This window comes from Somniosus microcephalus, chromosome 10 (assembly GCF_052327205.1).
Source record: "Somniosus microcephalus isolate GS21.2 chromosome 10, FLI_Smic_1.0, whole genome shotgun sequence".
Lineage (NCBI taxonomy): Eukaryota > Metazoa > Chordata > Chondrichthyes > Squaliformes > Somniosidae > Somniosus > Somniosus microcephalus.
The window spans coordinates 225,090,882-225,105,255 of record NC_140996.1 but is presented as its reverse complement, the minus strand read 5'-3'; the positions used below and the strand labels follow the sequence as shown (position 1 = coordinate 225,105,255).

The 14,374-nt window shown below is 45.4% G+C and overlaps 1 protein-coding gene across 1 annotated transcript in view; it reads right to left on the bottom strand.

Moving 5' to 3' along the window:
* The window catches only part of LOC147112114 (uncharacterized), a 38,498-nt gene extending 25,980 nt beyond the window's left edge, over positions 1 to 12,518 (bottom strand). Inside the window, exon 1 of the mRNA XM_085999941.1 lies at positions 12,343 to 12,518. Within this exon, the coding sequence (XP_085856067.1) occupies positions 12,343 to 12,397 (55 nt within the window). The 5' untranslated portion in view covers positions 12,398 to 12,518. The remainder of the gene's footprint in view (positions 1 to 12,342) is intronic.
* Positions 12,519 to 14,374: the final 1,856 nt, after the last annotated feature.

The following is a 14,374-nucleotide window of genomic DNA, read 5'->3' as shown; positions in this document are numbered from 1 at the left end:
CTTCCCGGGTGCTTCTCCTCCACTTTGTGCGGTCTTGGGCCAGGGATTCCCAGGTGTCGGTGGGAATATTGCACTTTTTCAAGGAAGCTTTGAGGGTGTCCTTGAAGCGTTTCCTCTGCCCACCTGGGCCTCTCTTGCCGCGCCGGAGCTCCGAGTTGAGCGCTTGTTTTGGAGTCTCGTATCGGGCATGCGGACGATGTGGCCCGTCCATCGGAGCTGATCGAGCGTGGTCAAAGCTTCGATGCTGGGGATGTTGTCAAACCTTACCCTTCCCTACATGGCACGACCCATGTTCACAGTCCACACTCCAGCCACCTTCACACAATGGATGTCCACATAATGAAACAGACGCACCTTCACCGTTAGCTCTGCCAAGTCTGTTTACTTGAAGTGATGATTGACATGAATCAGTCATTCATGAAAGAAAGACTTATGAAATAATACTGAGCGGCCTATGGGTGGCGCTGTCCAGGGAGAGTATAAATACTCGGGCACGGGCCCAGCTTGCCCAGGACATTCTTAACAGGAACTAGTGAAGTACACAATTAGACCTCCATGTTGTAAAACAGTTGATTAAAGCTTTGTTTAATGCTTAGACCAAGTGCCTAGTAGTTTTCTTACATCAATGATCACAGGTTATCTTTTGTTGGAAGGGAAGAACTTTATCCTGCGTGTTTTACTGTAATGAAATAAACCTCCCCTGCTCAATTCACTTTGATTGGTGTACAATCCATGTGGGCTGCTTTTCTGAAACACGCCCTCACCGTCTGCAGATGGGCTGATGTTGCACTATTGGAACTTTGCACCACGACACGGACAGAGACTTTTGCCTCAATCACTAGGACAGAAATTACTGTCGGTGATGCAATGGTACGAATGCTTGACTGAATTCTTCTCTGTTATTTTAGCCAAGGCGTGAACCCATTTACACCACTCATTACAGCCCTCAGCAGCGTCAGCTGTGGCTCAGTGGGCAGCACGCTTGCCTCTGAGTCAGAAGGTTGTGGGTTCAAAGTCCCACTCCAAGGACTTGAGCTCAAAATATAGGCTAACGCTGAGGGAGTGCTGCACTGTTGGAGGTGCTGTCGTTCGGGTGAGATGTTAAACCGAGGCCCCGTTTGCTCTCACAGGTGGACATAAAAGATCCTATGGCACTATTTCGAAGAGGAGCAGGGGAGTTCTCCCCAGTGTCCTGGGGCCAATATTTCTCCCTCAATCAACATCACTAAAACAGATTATCTGTTCATTATCACATTGCTGTTTGTGGGAGCTTGCTGTGCGCAAATTGGCTGCTGCGTTTCCTACATTACAACAGTGACTACACTTCAAAAAGTACTTCATTGGCTGTAAAGCGTGGACGTCTAGGTGGATGTGAAAGACGCTGTATAAACACAAGTTTTTCTTTTAAACATTCAGCATCGAATCTCGCTTAGAGTAACGCGACAGCAGAACCGCTTTAACATGTGCTGAACAAGTGAGACAATTGCTGAAACTCTCGGAGTTCCTGACTGCTTGAGGTAGTCCTGTTCCCTGAGGTCACCGGGCTCAGCAACTCCTTCAGTTTAAACCCCAGGTCCCGGCCGCACCATCAGAGGTCATTAGTTAACTTATTATTTTTTAAAGATTATTTGAACAGAAAAAAATGAACAGGAAATAACGGTTGAATTAATATAAAGATCATCACTTGTCAATAATTTAACTGTTTAAATGAACCCCGGTAGTAAGACTTTCTCTGTGATACCATTAAACGCACTTATTGTTTGTCAATTAATTATTAAAATGATGGATGAGGGGTTGAACATTACACAAGGGAAGATTGTTATAATTGTTATAGTTGATTGCCCTATGAAAAATACCTTAATTACCCAATTCTAAAATACTGCTTACGATATGATACACGCCTTTAAGAGGGAGCTGCACCGGTTCTTGACTGGGGCAGAGGTCACGTCATGTAAAAGGTAAGTGTCTTTCTAGATGATACTTGGTCGGTGTGGTCTCTTTGGACTGGTTTCGATCGCCTGAGGGGGTCGGAGAGGAATTTTACAGAGTACTTTTTCCCTTATTGGCCCTGGGTTTTTCCGTGTTTTTTTCTGCCTCTTCCGGGAGATGAGTGTGGGGTGTGGGCGGGGGTGGGTGTAGGATATGTCTGGCCATGATGTTCCAGCCATCATGAGTCTGGGGCAGGCTTAATGGAACAGCTGTTTTTTTTTCCTCCGCCCCCCCCCGCCCGCCATTTTCGTACGTTGTAGTGAATGTGCGGCCCTGTCAGGGGATAGTTATTTGTATTCAGGGGAGGGCAGATGTTCACGGGCTTTTGGGGCTCCTCTGCTTCAAAATGTGAAATAGTTAATGGGACTGTTTATAGGTTCTGTGTAGCTGAAGTCAAGCTGGCAGTACTGTGCTGCCACACTTAGAGTGCTGTACACGGTTCTCGTCTCCGTACTATCAGTAGAACATCGCACTGGAGAAGGTGAAAAAAGATTGACAACAACGATGCCGTAACTGAGAGGTTATATCTGTTAAGTATGTGTATTGTATTGAACAATTAACACAAAGACTTAAACGTATAACTCAAACAGGTCTTTACTGGTTGGAGGTAGGGACTATACATAGGTCTTTACTTCATGCCCACAGGCGGGAACTGAGGGGAGATCAGTACCCACAGTACTATTTATACCCCTATGGCCAGGAGTGGTACTGCGTATCACTACGCCCAACAAGTAGTGCAGTCCTGTCCATAGGTTCAAAGTAGCACACATATTACATACACAACAATATACCGCGCCTTTCGCGACCTCAGGGCTGAAGTACTTTGTGAAGTGGAGTCGCTGTTGTAGGGAAACGTGGCAGCCGTATTTGCGCACAGCAAGATCCCACAAACGGCAATGCGATAATGACCAGATCATCTGTACCTATGACTTCAGCGTAAATGAAAATCGGGAGAGATGTATACTATGGGCAGCAGATCTGATATATCAACCCATTTTACACGATTGCCTATAGTCAAAATGATCCCCATTTAATCAATATAGTAGGGCAGACAAGAAAACCAACATTGCGCGGTCTGTATCATTTCAAATCCTGTTACTCCAAAATGGCCATCCGGAACTCCCAGGTTTTAAAATGGTGCCACAAATTGCATAACCAAGTCAAGCGATGGATAAGGAACTCCCTCCCTAAACCTCTCCGCCTCTACTACCTCTCTCTCTTTCCTCCTTTAAGACGCTACTTAAAGCCTGCAGTTTTGGTTGCCTTATCTGAGGAAGGATGTTCTTTCCATGGAGGGAGTGCAGCGAAGATTCACCAGACTGACACCTGGGATGGCAGGAATGACGTATGAGGAGAGATTGGGTCGATTGGGCTTATACTCGCTAGAGTTTAGAATAATGAGAGGGGATCTCATTGAAACTTATAATATTCTAACAGGACTAGACAGACTAGATACAGGAAGGATGTTCCCGATAGCGAGGGAGTCCAGAACCAGGGGTCACAGTCTAAGGATAAGGGGTAAGCCATTTAGGACAGAGATGCGGAGGAATTTCTTCACCCAGAGAGTGGTGAACCTGTAGAATTCTCTACCACAGAAGGCAGTTGAGGCCAATTCATTAAATATATTGAAGAAGGAGTTAGATATATTTCTTAAGGCTAAAGGGATCAAGGGGTATGGGGAGAAGGCAGGGACAGGGTACTGAATTTGGATGATCAGCCATGATCGCATTGAATGGCGGAGCAGGCTCGAGGGGCCGAATGGCCTACTCCTGCTCCTATCTTCTATGTTTCTATGTTTCTTTGGCCAAGCTTTTGGTCACCTGCCCTGGTATCTCCTTCTGTGGCTCGGTGTCAAATTTTGTTTGTGAATCGCTCCTGCAAAGTGCCCTGGGACGGTTTACTACGTCAAAGCGCTATATAAATGCGAATTGTTGCTGTTGTAAGACGTTGGTGGGTTTTTCGTCAGGGCTGCGTGATGACGGAAAATGGTTCAAAGAACCAGCTGGAAAACGTACAGCATGATAAACAACCTCCGGGGCAACTCGTAATGTTTGACTTTGTGCTGGGAGCACTCAAAATCATATTAATAAAATAAAGAAAATGTTATACATCACTGGCAAAATACATCAGTCACATCACGAGGATTATTTAGTGAATTGCTGCCAATATTTATAGGAAAAAAGTCATGATTAAGAAAGAAAGACTTGCATTTCTATAGCGCCTTTCGCGACCACCGGATGTCTCAAAGCGCTTTACAGCCAATGAAATACTTTTGAAGTGGAGTCACTGTTGTAATGTAGGAAACGCGGCAGCCAATTTGTGCACAGCAAGCTCCCACAAACAGCAATGTGATAATGACCAGATAATCTGTTTTTGTTATATTGGTTGAGGGATAAATATTGGCCCCAGGACACCAGGGAGAACTCCCCCCTGCTCTTCTTCGGAATAGTGCCGCGGGATTTTTTACGTCCACCCGAGAGAGCAGACAGGGCCTCGGTTTAACGTCTCTAATTGGCCTACTCCTGCTCCTATCTTCTATGTTTCTATGTTTCATCCGAAAGACGGCACCTTCCGACAGTGCAGCGCTCCCTCAGCACTGCACTGGGAGCGTCAGCCTCGATTTATGTGCTCAAGTCTCTGGATTGGGACTTGAACCCACAACCTTCTGACTCAGAGGCGAGAGAGAGTGCTACCCACTGAGCCACAGCGAACACCATTGAGCAATAATGGTGTGCGCTACGCCTTTTTTCTAACACTTTTCTTGACACCCCTGCTTCATCATCTTGCACAACTCGCCCACGATTGGCACATCCGCAACCACCGATGCTTCACCCTAGCGACGTACCGCTCTCTTGCTCTCGCTCCGTCTCCCCAGACACTCTCCAGCTTTCTCTCTACCCAAACACTCCAGAAATTACTCAAAATAACAACAGAAAATGCTGGAAAAACTCAGCAGGCCAGACAACATCCGTGGAGAGAAAATAGAGTCAACGTTTCGGGTCAAACCCTTTGTCAAGACTAAAGAAGCACAGGAAATGAAATAGATTAAGAGGCCAGGCTGGGAGAGAACAGAAGAGAAGTGAAGAGACATTAAGAGGTATTCAAAATGAGACGAGATGGTGATAGGACTAGTGGAGAAAAAGACGGCTCTAGATTAGGTGTGAAATGAGCTGGCAGAATGGGAGACAGCTGCCATAGAAACATAGGCGCAGGAGTAGGCCATTCGGCCCTTCGAGCCTGCTCCGCCATTCAATGAGATCATGGCTGATCATCCAAACCCTAGCACCCAGTCCCTACACCGGCAGCCATCCCACCCCAAGCCCTATCCCCGTAACCCCACATATTTAATCCCCCCTAACACTAAGGGCCAATTTTTATCATGGCCAATCAACCTAACCTGCACATCTTTGGACTGTGGGAGGAAACCGGAGCACCCGGAGGAAACCCACGCAAACACGGGGAGAATGTGCAAACTCCACACAGACAGTCACCCGAGGCCGGATTTGAACCCGGGTCCCTGGCGCTGTGAGGCAACAGTGCTAACCATGTGGGAGGGAGAAAAAAAAAGAAAGGTTGGGGGGGGGGGGGGGAAAGGCCAAAACAAAGGTGTGGATAAAAAATATAAGTAAAAATGTAATAGGGGCCGAGGTTATGATCTGAAATTGTTGAACTCGATATTGAGTCCGGAAGGCTGTAAAGTGCCTAATCGGAAGATGAGGCGCTGTTATAGAGTCATAGAGTCATAGAGTTTTACAGCACAGAAAGAGGCCCTTCGGCCCATCGTGTCTGCGCCGTCCATCAATCCCTGTCCAGTCTAATCCCATTTTCCAGCATTTGGTCCATAGCCTTGTATGCAATGGCATTTCAAGTGCTCATCCAAATGCTTCTTGAATGTTGTGAGGGTTCCTGCCTCCACCGCCCTTTCAGGCAGAGAGTTCCAGATTCCAACCACCCTCTGGGTGAAAAAGTTCCTCCTCAAATCCCGTCTAAATCTCCTGCCCCTTACCTTGAATCTATGCCCCCTTGTTATTGACCCCCCTACTAAGGGGAAAAGTTCCTCTTTATCTACCCTATCTATGCCCCTCATCATTTTGTACACCTCAATCAGGTCCCCCCTCAGCCTTCTTTGCTCCAATGAAAACAACCCCAGCCTGTTTAGTCTTTCTTCATAGCTGAGGCGCTCCATCCCAGGTAACATCCTGGTGAATCTTCTCTGCACCCTCTCTAAAGCAATCACATCCTTCCTATAGTGAGGCGACCAGAACTGCACACAGTACTCCAGCTGTGGCCTCACCAGCGTTTTGTACAGCTCCATCATAACCTCCCTGCTCTTATATTCTATGCCTCGGCTAATGAAGGCAAGTATCCCATATGCCTTTTTAACCACCTTATCTACCTGTTCCGCTGCCTTCAGGGATCTATGTACATGCACACCAAGGTCCCTCTGACCCTCTGTACTTCCTAGGGTCCTACCACTCATTGTGTACTCCCTTGCCTTATTTGTCCGTCCAAAATGCATCACCTCGCACTTTTCAGGGTTAAATTCCATTTGCCACTTTTCCGCCCATCTGACCAACTCGTTTATATCTTCCTGTAGCCTGAGGCTTTCCTCCTCACAATTTACCACCCCACCAATTTTCGTGTCATCTGCGAACTTACTGATCATACCTTTTACATTCTCATCCAAATCATTTATGTAGATCACAAACAGCAAGGGACCCAGCACCGATCCCTGAGGTACCCCACTAGACACAGGCTTCCAGTCACAAAAGCAACCTTCGACCATCACCCTCTGCCTCCTGCCACTCAGCCAGTTTAGGATCCAACGCGCCAAGGCACCCTGGATCCCATGGGCTCTTACCTTCTTGACCAGTCTCCTATGCGGGACTTTGTCAAAAGCTTTACTGAAGTCCATGTAAACCACATCCACAGCATTTCCCTCATCCACTCCCCTAGTCACCCCCTCGAAAAATTCAATCAGATTTGTCAGACATGATTTACCCTTGACAAAGCCATGCTGACTATCCCCGATTAATCCTTGCCTCTCCAAGTGGAGACTAATTTTGTCCCTCAGAATTTTTTCCAATAATTTCCCTACCACAGATGTTAGGCTCACTGGCCTGTAATTCCCTGGTTTATCCCTGCTACCCTTCTTGAATAATGGTACTACGTTAGTTGTTCTCCAGTCCTCTGGTACATCCCCGGTGGCCAGAGAGGTTCTGAAAATTTGTGTCAGAGCCCCTGCAATCTCCTCCCTTGCCTCACACAACAGCCTGGGATACATCTCGTCCGGGCCTGGGGATTTATCCACTTTTTGGCCTGCTAAAACCGCTAGTACCTCCTCCCTCTCGATGCTAATATGTTCAAGTATGTCACAGTCCCCTTGCCCGATTTCTATGTCTACATCATCTTTCTCCATAGTGAACACAGATGCAAAAAATTCATTTAAAACCCCGCCTACATCATCTGGCTCTACACACAGATTGCCACTTTGGTCCCTAATGGGCCCTACCCTTTCCCTGGTTATCCTCTTGCCCTTAATATACTTATAAAACATCTTAGGATTTTCCTTTATTTTGCTCGCCAGTGTTATTTCATGGCCCCTCCTCGCCCTCCTAATTTCTTTTTTAAGTATGCCCTTGCACTTTTTATACTCCTCTAGGGCTTCCTCCGTCTTTAGTCTTTTGTAACTGCCAAAAGCCCCCCTTTTTTTCCTAATGCATTTTTGTATATCCCTTGTCATCCAAGGTTCCCTTTGCTTGTTGGTCCCACCCTTGACCTTTACAGGAACATGTTGGCGTTGTACTCTCTCTATTTCCCCTCTGAAAGCCTCCCACTGCTTTGATGTGGATTTTCCTATAAGTAGCTGCTCCCAGTCCACTTTGGCCAGATCCTGCCTTATCATATTAAAATCGGCCATCCCCCAATTTAGAACCCTTATTTCCGGGCTGTCAGTGTCTTTTTCCATGACCACCTTAAATCTCACCGAATTATGGTCACTGTCGCCAAAATGCTCTCCTACTGACACTTCCACCACTTGCCCGGCTACATTCCCTAGAATTAGGTCCAGTACCGCCCCCTCTCTTATAGGACTTTCTACATGTTGGCTCAAAAAGCTCTCCTGGATGCACTTTAAGAATTCTGCACCCTCTAAGCCTTTCACACTCTGACTATCCCAATTAATATTGGGGAAGTTGAAATCCCCCACTATTATTACCCTATTATTTTCGCACTTCTCTGAGATTTGCCTACATATCTGTTCCTCTATCTCCCCCTGACTGTTTGGGGGCCTATAGTACACTCCCAGCAAGGTGCTTGCCCCCTTTTTGTTTTTAAGTTCTACCCATATGGCCCCATTAGAGGAACCCGCTAATATATCATCCCTCCTTACAGCCGTAATCGACTCCTTAATTAATATTGCAACACCCCCTCCCCTTCTACACCCCCCTCTGTCTCTCCTGAAGATTCTATACCCCGGAATATTGAGCTGCCAGTCCTGACCCTCCCTCAACCATGTCTCCGTGATAGCAACAATATCGTACTCCCATGTGTTCAACAACAACTTCAGTTCATCCACCTTATGGGCAGATCTTGACTTTGTGTGATTGTGTAAAATGGACGATAGCCCGTTTTACATCTCTCCGTGTTTTCATATTTTCTGACTTCAGTAGAAAGAAACCAGAGGTGAGATGTAAGGCAGGGCTGCCGATTCGCTATCAGCCATTTTTCAAAGCCAAAATCTACTTTGATGTTTTTTATGAGATACAATTTTGCTGTGGCATAGATATTCTGAAGTAAACCAGTTTCTTTTGGAAGAAAGCCTGTAATGTTCAGAGGGACAAGTTTAAAAAAAAATCAAATGCAAGATCTTATTAGGGCATCTACATTCTAATACAGGGGTAGTTTAAATCCAGAAATTTCTCCTGTCAACAAAATTTTTACCATATTTGCACATTTAAATTTAATGTAATGTGAATTTCAATTTGCTTAGTTTAAATTTGACACCATTTTAAATTCGCTGTGAATTTAAATTTAGCATGATTTTAAATTTACTGTGGATTTGAATTTATTGTGAATTTAAATTAACTTGAATTTCAATTTTCTACGAATTCAAAATTGCCATAAATTTAAATTGTTTTTGCCATATTTATCGCAAATCCACTTCAGCAAAATTAAAATTTTGTAAAGTGCCGGCAGCCTTGGATGGCATGAAATATTCCTTGGACTTGTATTTTTGGGTTTGCTGTACGCTGTATAGATTCTCAGGTGCTCCTCCCTCTGAACGTTTCAAACTTCTCTTAAACCTCCGAGAGAACCTGATCCGAGTCACGAGGTCTCATTCTGCTCCATGCTGCTCGGGTTAACTCTCAGTGGTCCTGTCAATCCATGGGGCAGGGGTGAGGATTTTTGCAAAAATCAGCAGATCCTCTGGTTTATGCCTGTGTGGGAGCTTTGCTCGATGCTGCCTTTGCCACCAGAGTTGTTGTAATGTCAGGACATCCTGATCGAAACAGGACAGCTGAGAGGCGTACACAGCACCCTCACACCGTGGGCTCGGTAACTCCTCCAAGTTAGCTTCCCCAGGAGATAATGATTGCACCAACACTTATTGATCACTCACCCAAAACTTTATTGCCCATATACTATCCAGCACCAAGTCCCATCACCCTGACCCACATTAGCTCCGAGTCTTCCAATCCCTCAAACTTTTTACTATCCTTATGTTTAAATACCTCACCCACCTTTTCTTCGTAACCTCCTCCACTCCTACAACCCTCTCCCCCAAAACTCATCATTGCTGTCTCCAGCCTCCCCTCTCTCCTTTCGCACCAGCGTTGGCGGCCGTATCTGCAGCCACCAAGGTCCTCCAGCTCTCTGGAATTCCCTCTCTGAACCCCTCCGCCTCTCCAGCTCCCTCCCGCCCCCCTTTAAGACCCTCCTTTAAAACCCAGCTCCTTGACCAAGCTTCTGGGCCCCCACTTCCTGACCTATCCTTCTGTGACGCACCACCTGTCCTCACCACACCTCTGTGAAGGGCCTTGGAACCCTTTTCCACATTAAAGGTGCTCGATAAGTACAAACTGCTGCTCAAACAGAGACAGTCAAAGTCAAAGAAAATAACACCCAAAAATATTAACATTAGCGATCATTCTTTGACCTGAAAAAGAGCTGATTCAGATAGCACCTCTTTAAATAGTTTCAAAAAAAGGAAATAATGTTAAGTGCATTTACACCGCGAGGTTTAGGAAATGATATCACTTTTAAAGTTTATTAACTTAATTAAATAAGACATTAACAAAATAATACAAAATACTGTGTGGCACTTATTAAAACTATTTAAATCTAAAATTATTCCTATTTGCTTTATTTGCAAAAAGCTTTGTAATTTTGGCATTTTTGATTTAATAGTAGTTGCGATTATACTGTGGCTTGTTCCATCAAATCAACTGAGGGAGTTACTGTTGGAGTTTGGTGACTTATTGTGTGGTTATATAAATAGAGTTATTTATAAAGACAAAATGGACATAACAGTACAACAAACAGAATAATGAGAAACAACAACAGAACATGCTGGAAACACTCAGCGGGTCAGGCAGCATCGCGGAGAGAGAAACAGAGTTAACGTTTCAGGTCGATGACCCTTCATCAGAACTGGAAAAAGCTGGAGATGGAACAGATTTTTAAGCAAGTGTAGGGGCGGGGAAAGGGGGGAGGGGAGGAAAGAACAAAAGGGAAGGTCTGTGATAGGCTGGAAGGCAGGAGGGATTAAGAGACAAAAGGGATGATGGTGCGAGGCAAAAGGAGATGGTAATGGGACAAGTTAAGAAACAAAAGGTGACTCTAGATGAGGTGTAAATGGCAATGGCAGAATGATCGACAGCTGCCACGTGAGAGAGAGAAAAGAAAACATGGGGGCCGAGATTATTGTCTGAAATTGTTGAATTCGATGTTGAGTCCAGAAGGCTGTGAAGTGCCTAATCGAAAGATGAGGTGCTGTTCTTTGAGCTTACATTGAACTTTGTTGGAACAGTGTAACATAGAAACATAGAAGATAGGAGCAGGAGTAGGCCATTTGGCCCTTCGAGCCTGCTCCGCCATTCAACGAGAGCATGGCTGATCATCCAAACCCTAGCACCCGGTCCCTACACCGACAGCCATCCCACCCAAGCCCTATCCCAGTAACCCCACGTATTTAATCCCCCCTAACAATAAGGGCCAATTTTTATCATGACCAATCAACCTAACCCGCACATCTTTGGACTGTGGGAGGAAACCGGAGAGGTCAGAGTGGGAGTGGAAGCGTAGGATTAAAGTGACAGAATAATGAGAAGCTATACATTATAATGCAAGCAAATACACATGGAAAGGCAGTCAGTTAAACCCCCAAACTCATTTATTATATAGAATCATAGAATAGTACAGTACAGAAAGAGGCCATTCAGCCCATCGAGTCTGCGCCGGCTCTTTTGAAGAGCAATCCAGTTAGTCCCACTCCCCTGCTCTTTCCCCATATCCCTGCAATTTTTTTCTCCTTCAGGTATTTATCCAATTCCCTTTTGAAGGCTACTATTGAATCTGTATCCACCGCCCTATCAGGCAGCGCGTTCCAAATCCTAACCACTTGCTGCGTAAAAAAGGTTTTTTTCCTCACGTCGCCTCTGGTTCTTTTGCCAATCACCTTAAATCTGTGCCCTCTCCTTATTGACCCTTCAGCCATTGGAAACAGTTTCTCTTTATTTACTCTATCTGAACCCTTCATGATTTTAAACACCACTTAGCCTTCTCTGCTCCAAGAAGAACAACCCCAGCTTCTCTAGTCTGTCCACGTAACTGTAATCCCTCATACCTGGAACCAGTCTCATAAATCTCTTCTGTATTTTCATTTATGTAGAGATATTTTTGAGAGACATGTAAAAAGTATTTTATAAATGCAAGTCTTTCTTTCTCTCTGATATTGAATTTACCAGGATTGATCCGTGACATAGGATCATAGGAACAGGAGTAAGCCATTCAGCTCCTCGAGTCTGCTTGACTGACATTCCAATTTCTTTCCCCCTCGCTGTTTGAAAGCTCCTGTTCTCAACTCCGCACCTGACAGCACGACCGAGATCAGGAACTCGCCGTCGATTGGGTATGGGAAGGGGAAGGTGGATGCAAACCTACGCGCCAACATTCCGGGACACGGCAGGCCAGAGACCTGCCGCTTGCCGCTGATCGTGACTCCCTCGCTTAACGCAACTAGAAAAGAATAGAGGGAAAAAAAGACTTGCATTTCTATAGGGCCTTTCCCGACCGTTGGACGAGATCTGTTACGGGGGGGACATAACGCGAGAAAGTGGGAATCCTTTTTACCTGCCACGCATGCAATCACAGCCATCAGGGGGAGTGACCCCGTTAAAGGAAACATTGCCAAAAGAAGATGTCCTTCCCCGCAGAGCAACTCGTCAAGGTTTAAGATTCTCGCCTTCAGACTGACACTGAGAGTGATCAGTTGGGGTGCACGTGAAAGTTGCTCTTGTGGTTAGACATTTCCTATCAATGGAAAAAAAAAATTAGCCGTAAATCGCAAGAAGATAAAAAAAAATCTAAACTGTATTTTAGATTAAAATCAGTTGAGAGAAATTATCCAAATTATTTTGAACAGAGAGGTAAGAAATATATACATTATACACATACACACGTATGCTAAATTATCGATCTACACACTGCTTATTCTCTACAACACGGGTGACTTCTACCTCCTATAATTGTAGAAGGATCTACTATTTCAGATCAGTATTCGTTATATTTCAGCATCACATTCAGAGACAGTTTATATACATAATAAATATTTATGTGTGTGTGTGTGCGTGTTTGTGATCTGGCAGTGGGCTTGGTGCGAGTTCCTTTTAACCTGCCACCCACTGGTAAACAAACCTTTTCACCTTTTCCCCACAAAGTGCTTGCTAAACAAGCAAAATCGCTGGCCGCAACCGAATGGCAGACAGCAAGTTAGTAAGCACAGGGCGCTGATTGTAACGGCAGCAACTGTACCAGGCTGGGCAAGACTGGCACACCGCAAATCCAGTGAGACCTCCCCCTCCCACCCCCAGCACCCCCTGTCCTTCTGTATTCCATGGAATATAGAAGGTTAAGGGGCGATTTGATTGAGGTTGTTAGGATTTTGAAAGGAATTGATAGCGTAGATAGGGAGATAATTTTCCCCGCTGGTAGGCGGAGTCTAGGACAAGGGGGACATAATCTTACAACCAGAACCAGGCCATTCAGGAGAGAGGTTAGGAAACACGTCTTCAAGCAAAGGGTGGTAGAAGTGTGGAACTCTCTCCCACAAAGAGCAGTAAACGCTAAGCTCGATGAATAATTTTAATTTTGAGGTCGATAGATTTTTGCTAGCCAAGGGTATGTAGCCAAGGCAGGAGGATAGAGGTAAGATACAGATCAGTCATGGAGAAACAGGCTCGAGGGGCTGAATGGCCTACTCCTGTTCCAATGTTCCAATGCCCCCGCCCCCACCCCCCGCCACCACCAGGACAAAGCAATAAAGAAGAAATAACGAGCAGTGAAGCAACCGGCAGGACATTACTTACTGTAGATAAGAGACTCTTGAACCCTTCAGCCCAAGAACCAAGACCAAACTCATTGAAGAAAAAAAAGACTTGCATTTCTGTAGCGCCTTTCATACCTCAGGACGTCCCAAAGCGCTCTGCAGCCAATGAATTACTTTTGAAGTGTAGTCGCAGTCACTGTCGCAATGTAGGAAACGGGGGCAGCCAATTTGTGCACAGCAAGATCCCACAAACAGCATTGAAATAAAAGACCAGACAATCTGATTTAATGAGGCTGGTTTTGGGGTAAATATTGGCTAGGACACCAGGGAGAACTCCCCGGCACTTCTTTGAACGATGCCATGGGATCTGAGAGGGCAAACGGGGACTCGGTTTAACGCCTCAGCCAAAAGGAAGGTTGCAATCAGAAAAGGCCATCAAGCTCATTTCTTCTACAGATAATATGCACCATTCCTGACCATGGATTCTATCTCATTTATTCAACCCCCTGAGCTAACCCTCTGTCAATTTTTTCCCAGACCCTCAAAAATAAATCAAATAAAACTCCGGATGTTCTTTCCTTCCACACCCTTGGCTGATTGCTGTCCGCAGATGACACGTCCTTGGGTCCAACAACGCAGATACCTCCATCTCCCATGGAAATGAAGCACTGAAGATTCTGGAGGCAGTGAAGAGTCGCAGAGCTGATTCCATGCAACGGAGGACTGAGTTATTAATGAAGAGTAGAGCTCTTTAGGAACATTTAACCATTTAGCCTATCGAGCCTGTTTCATAGAATCATACAGCACAGAAGGAGGCCATTCAGCCCATCGCGTCTA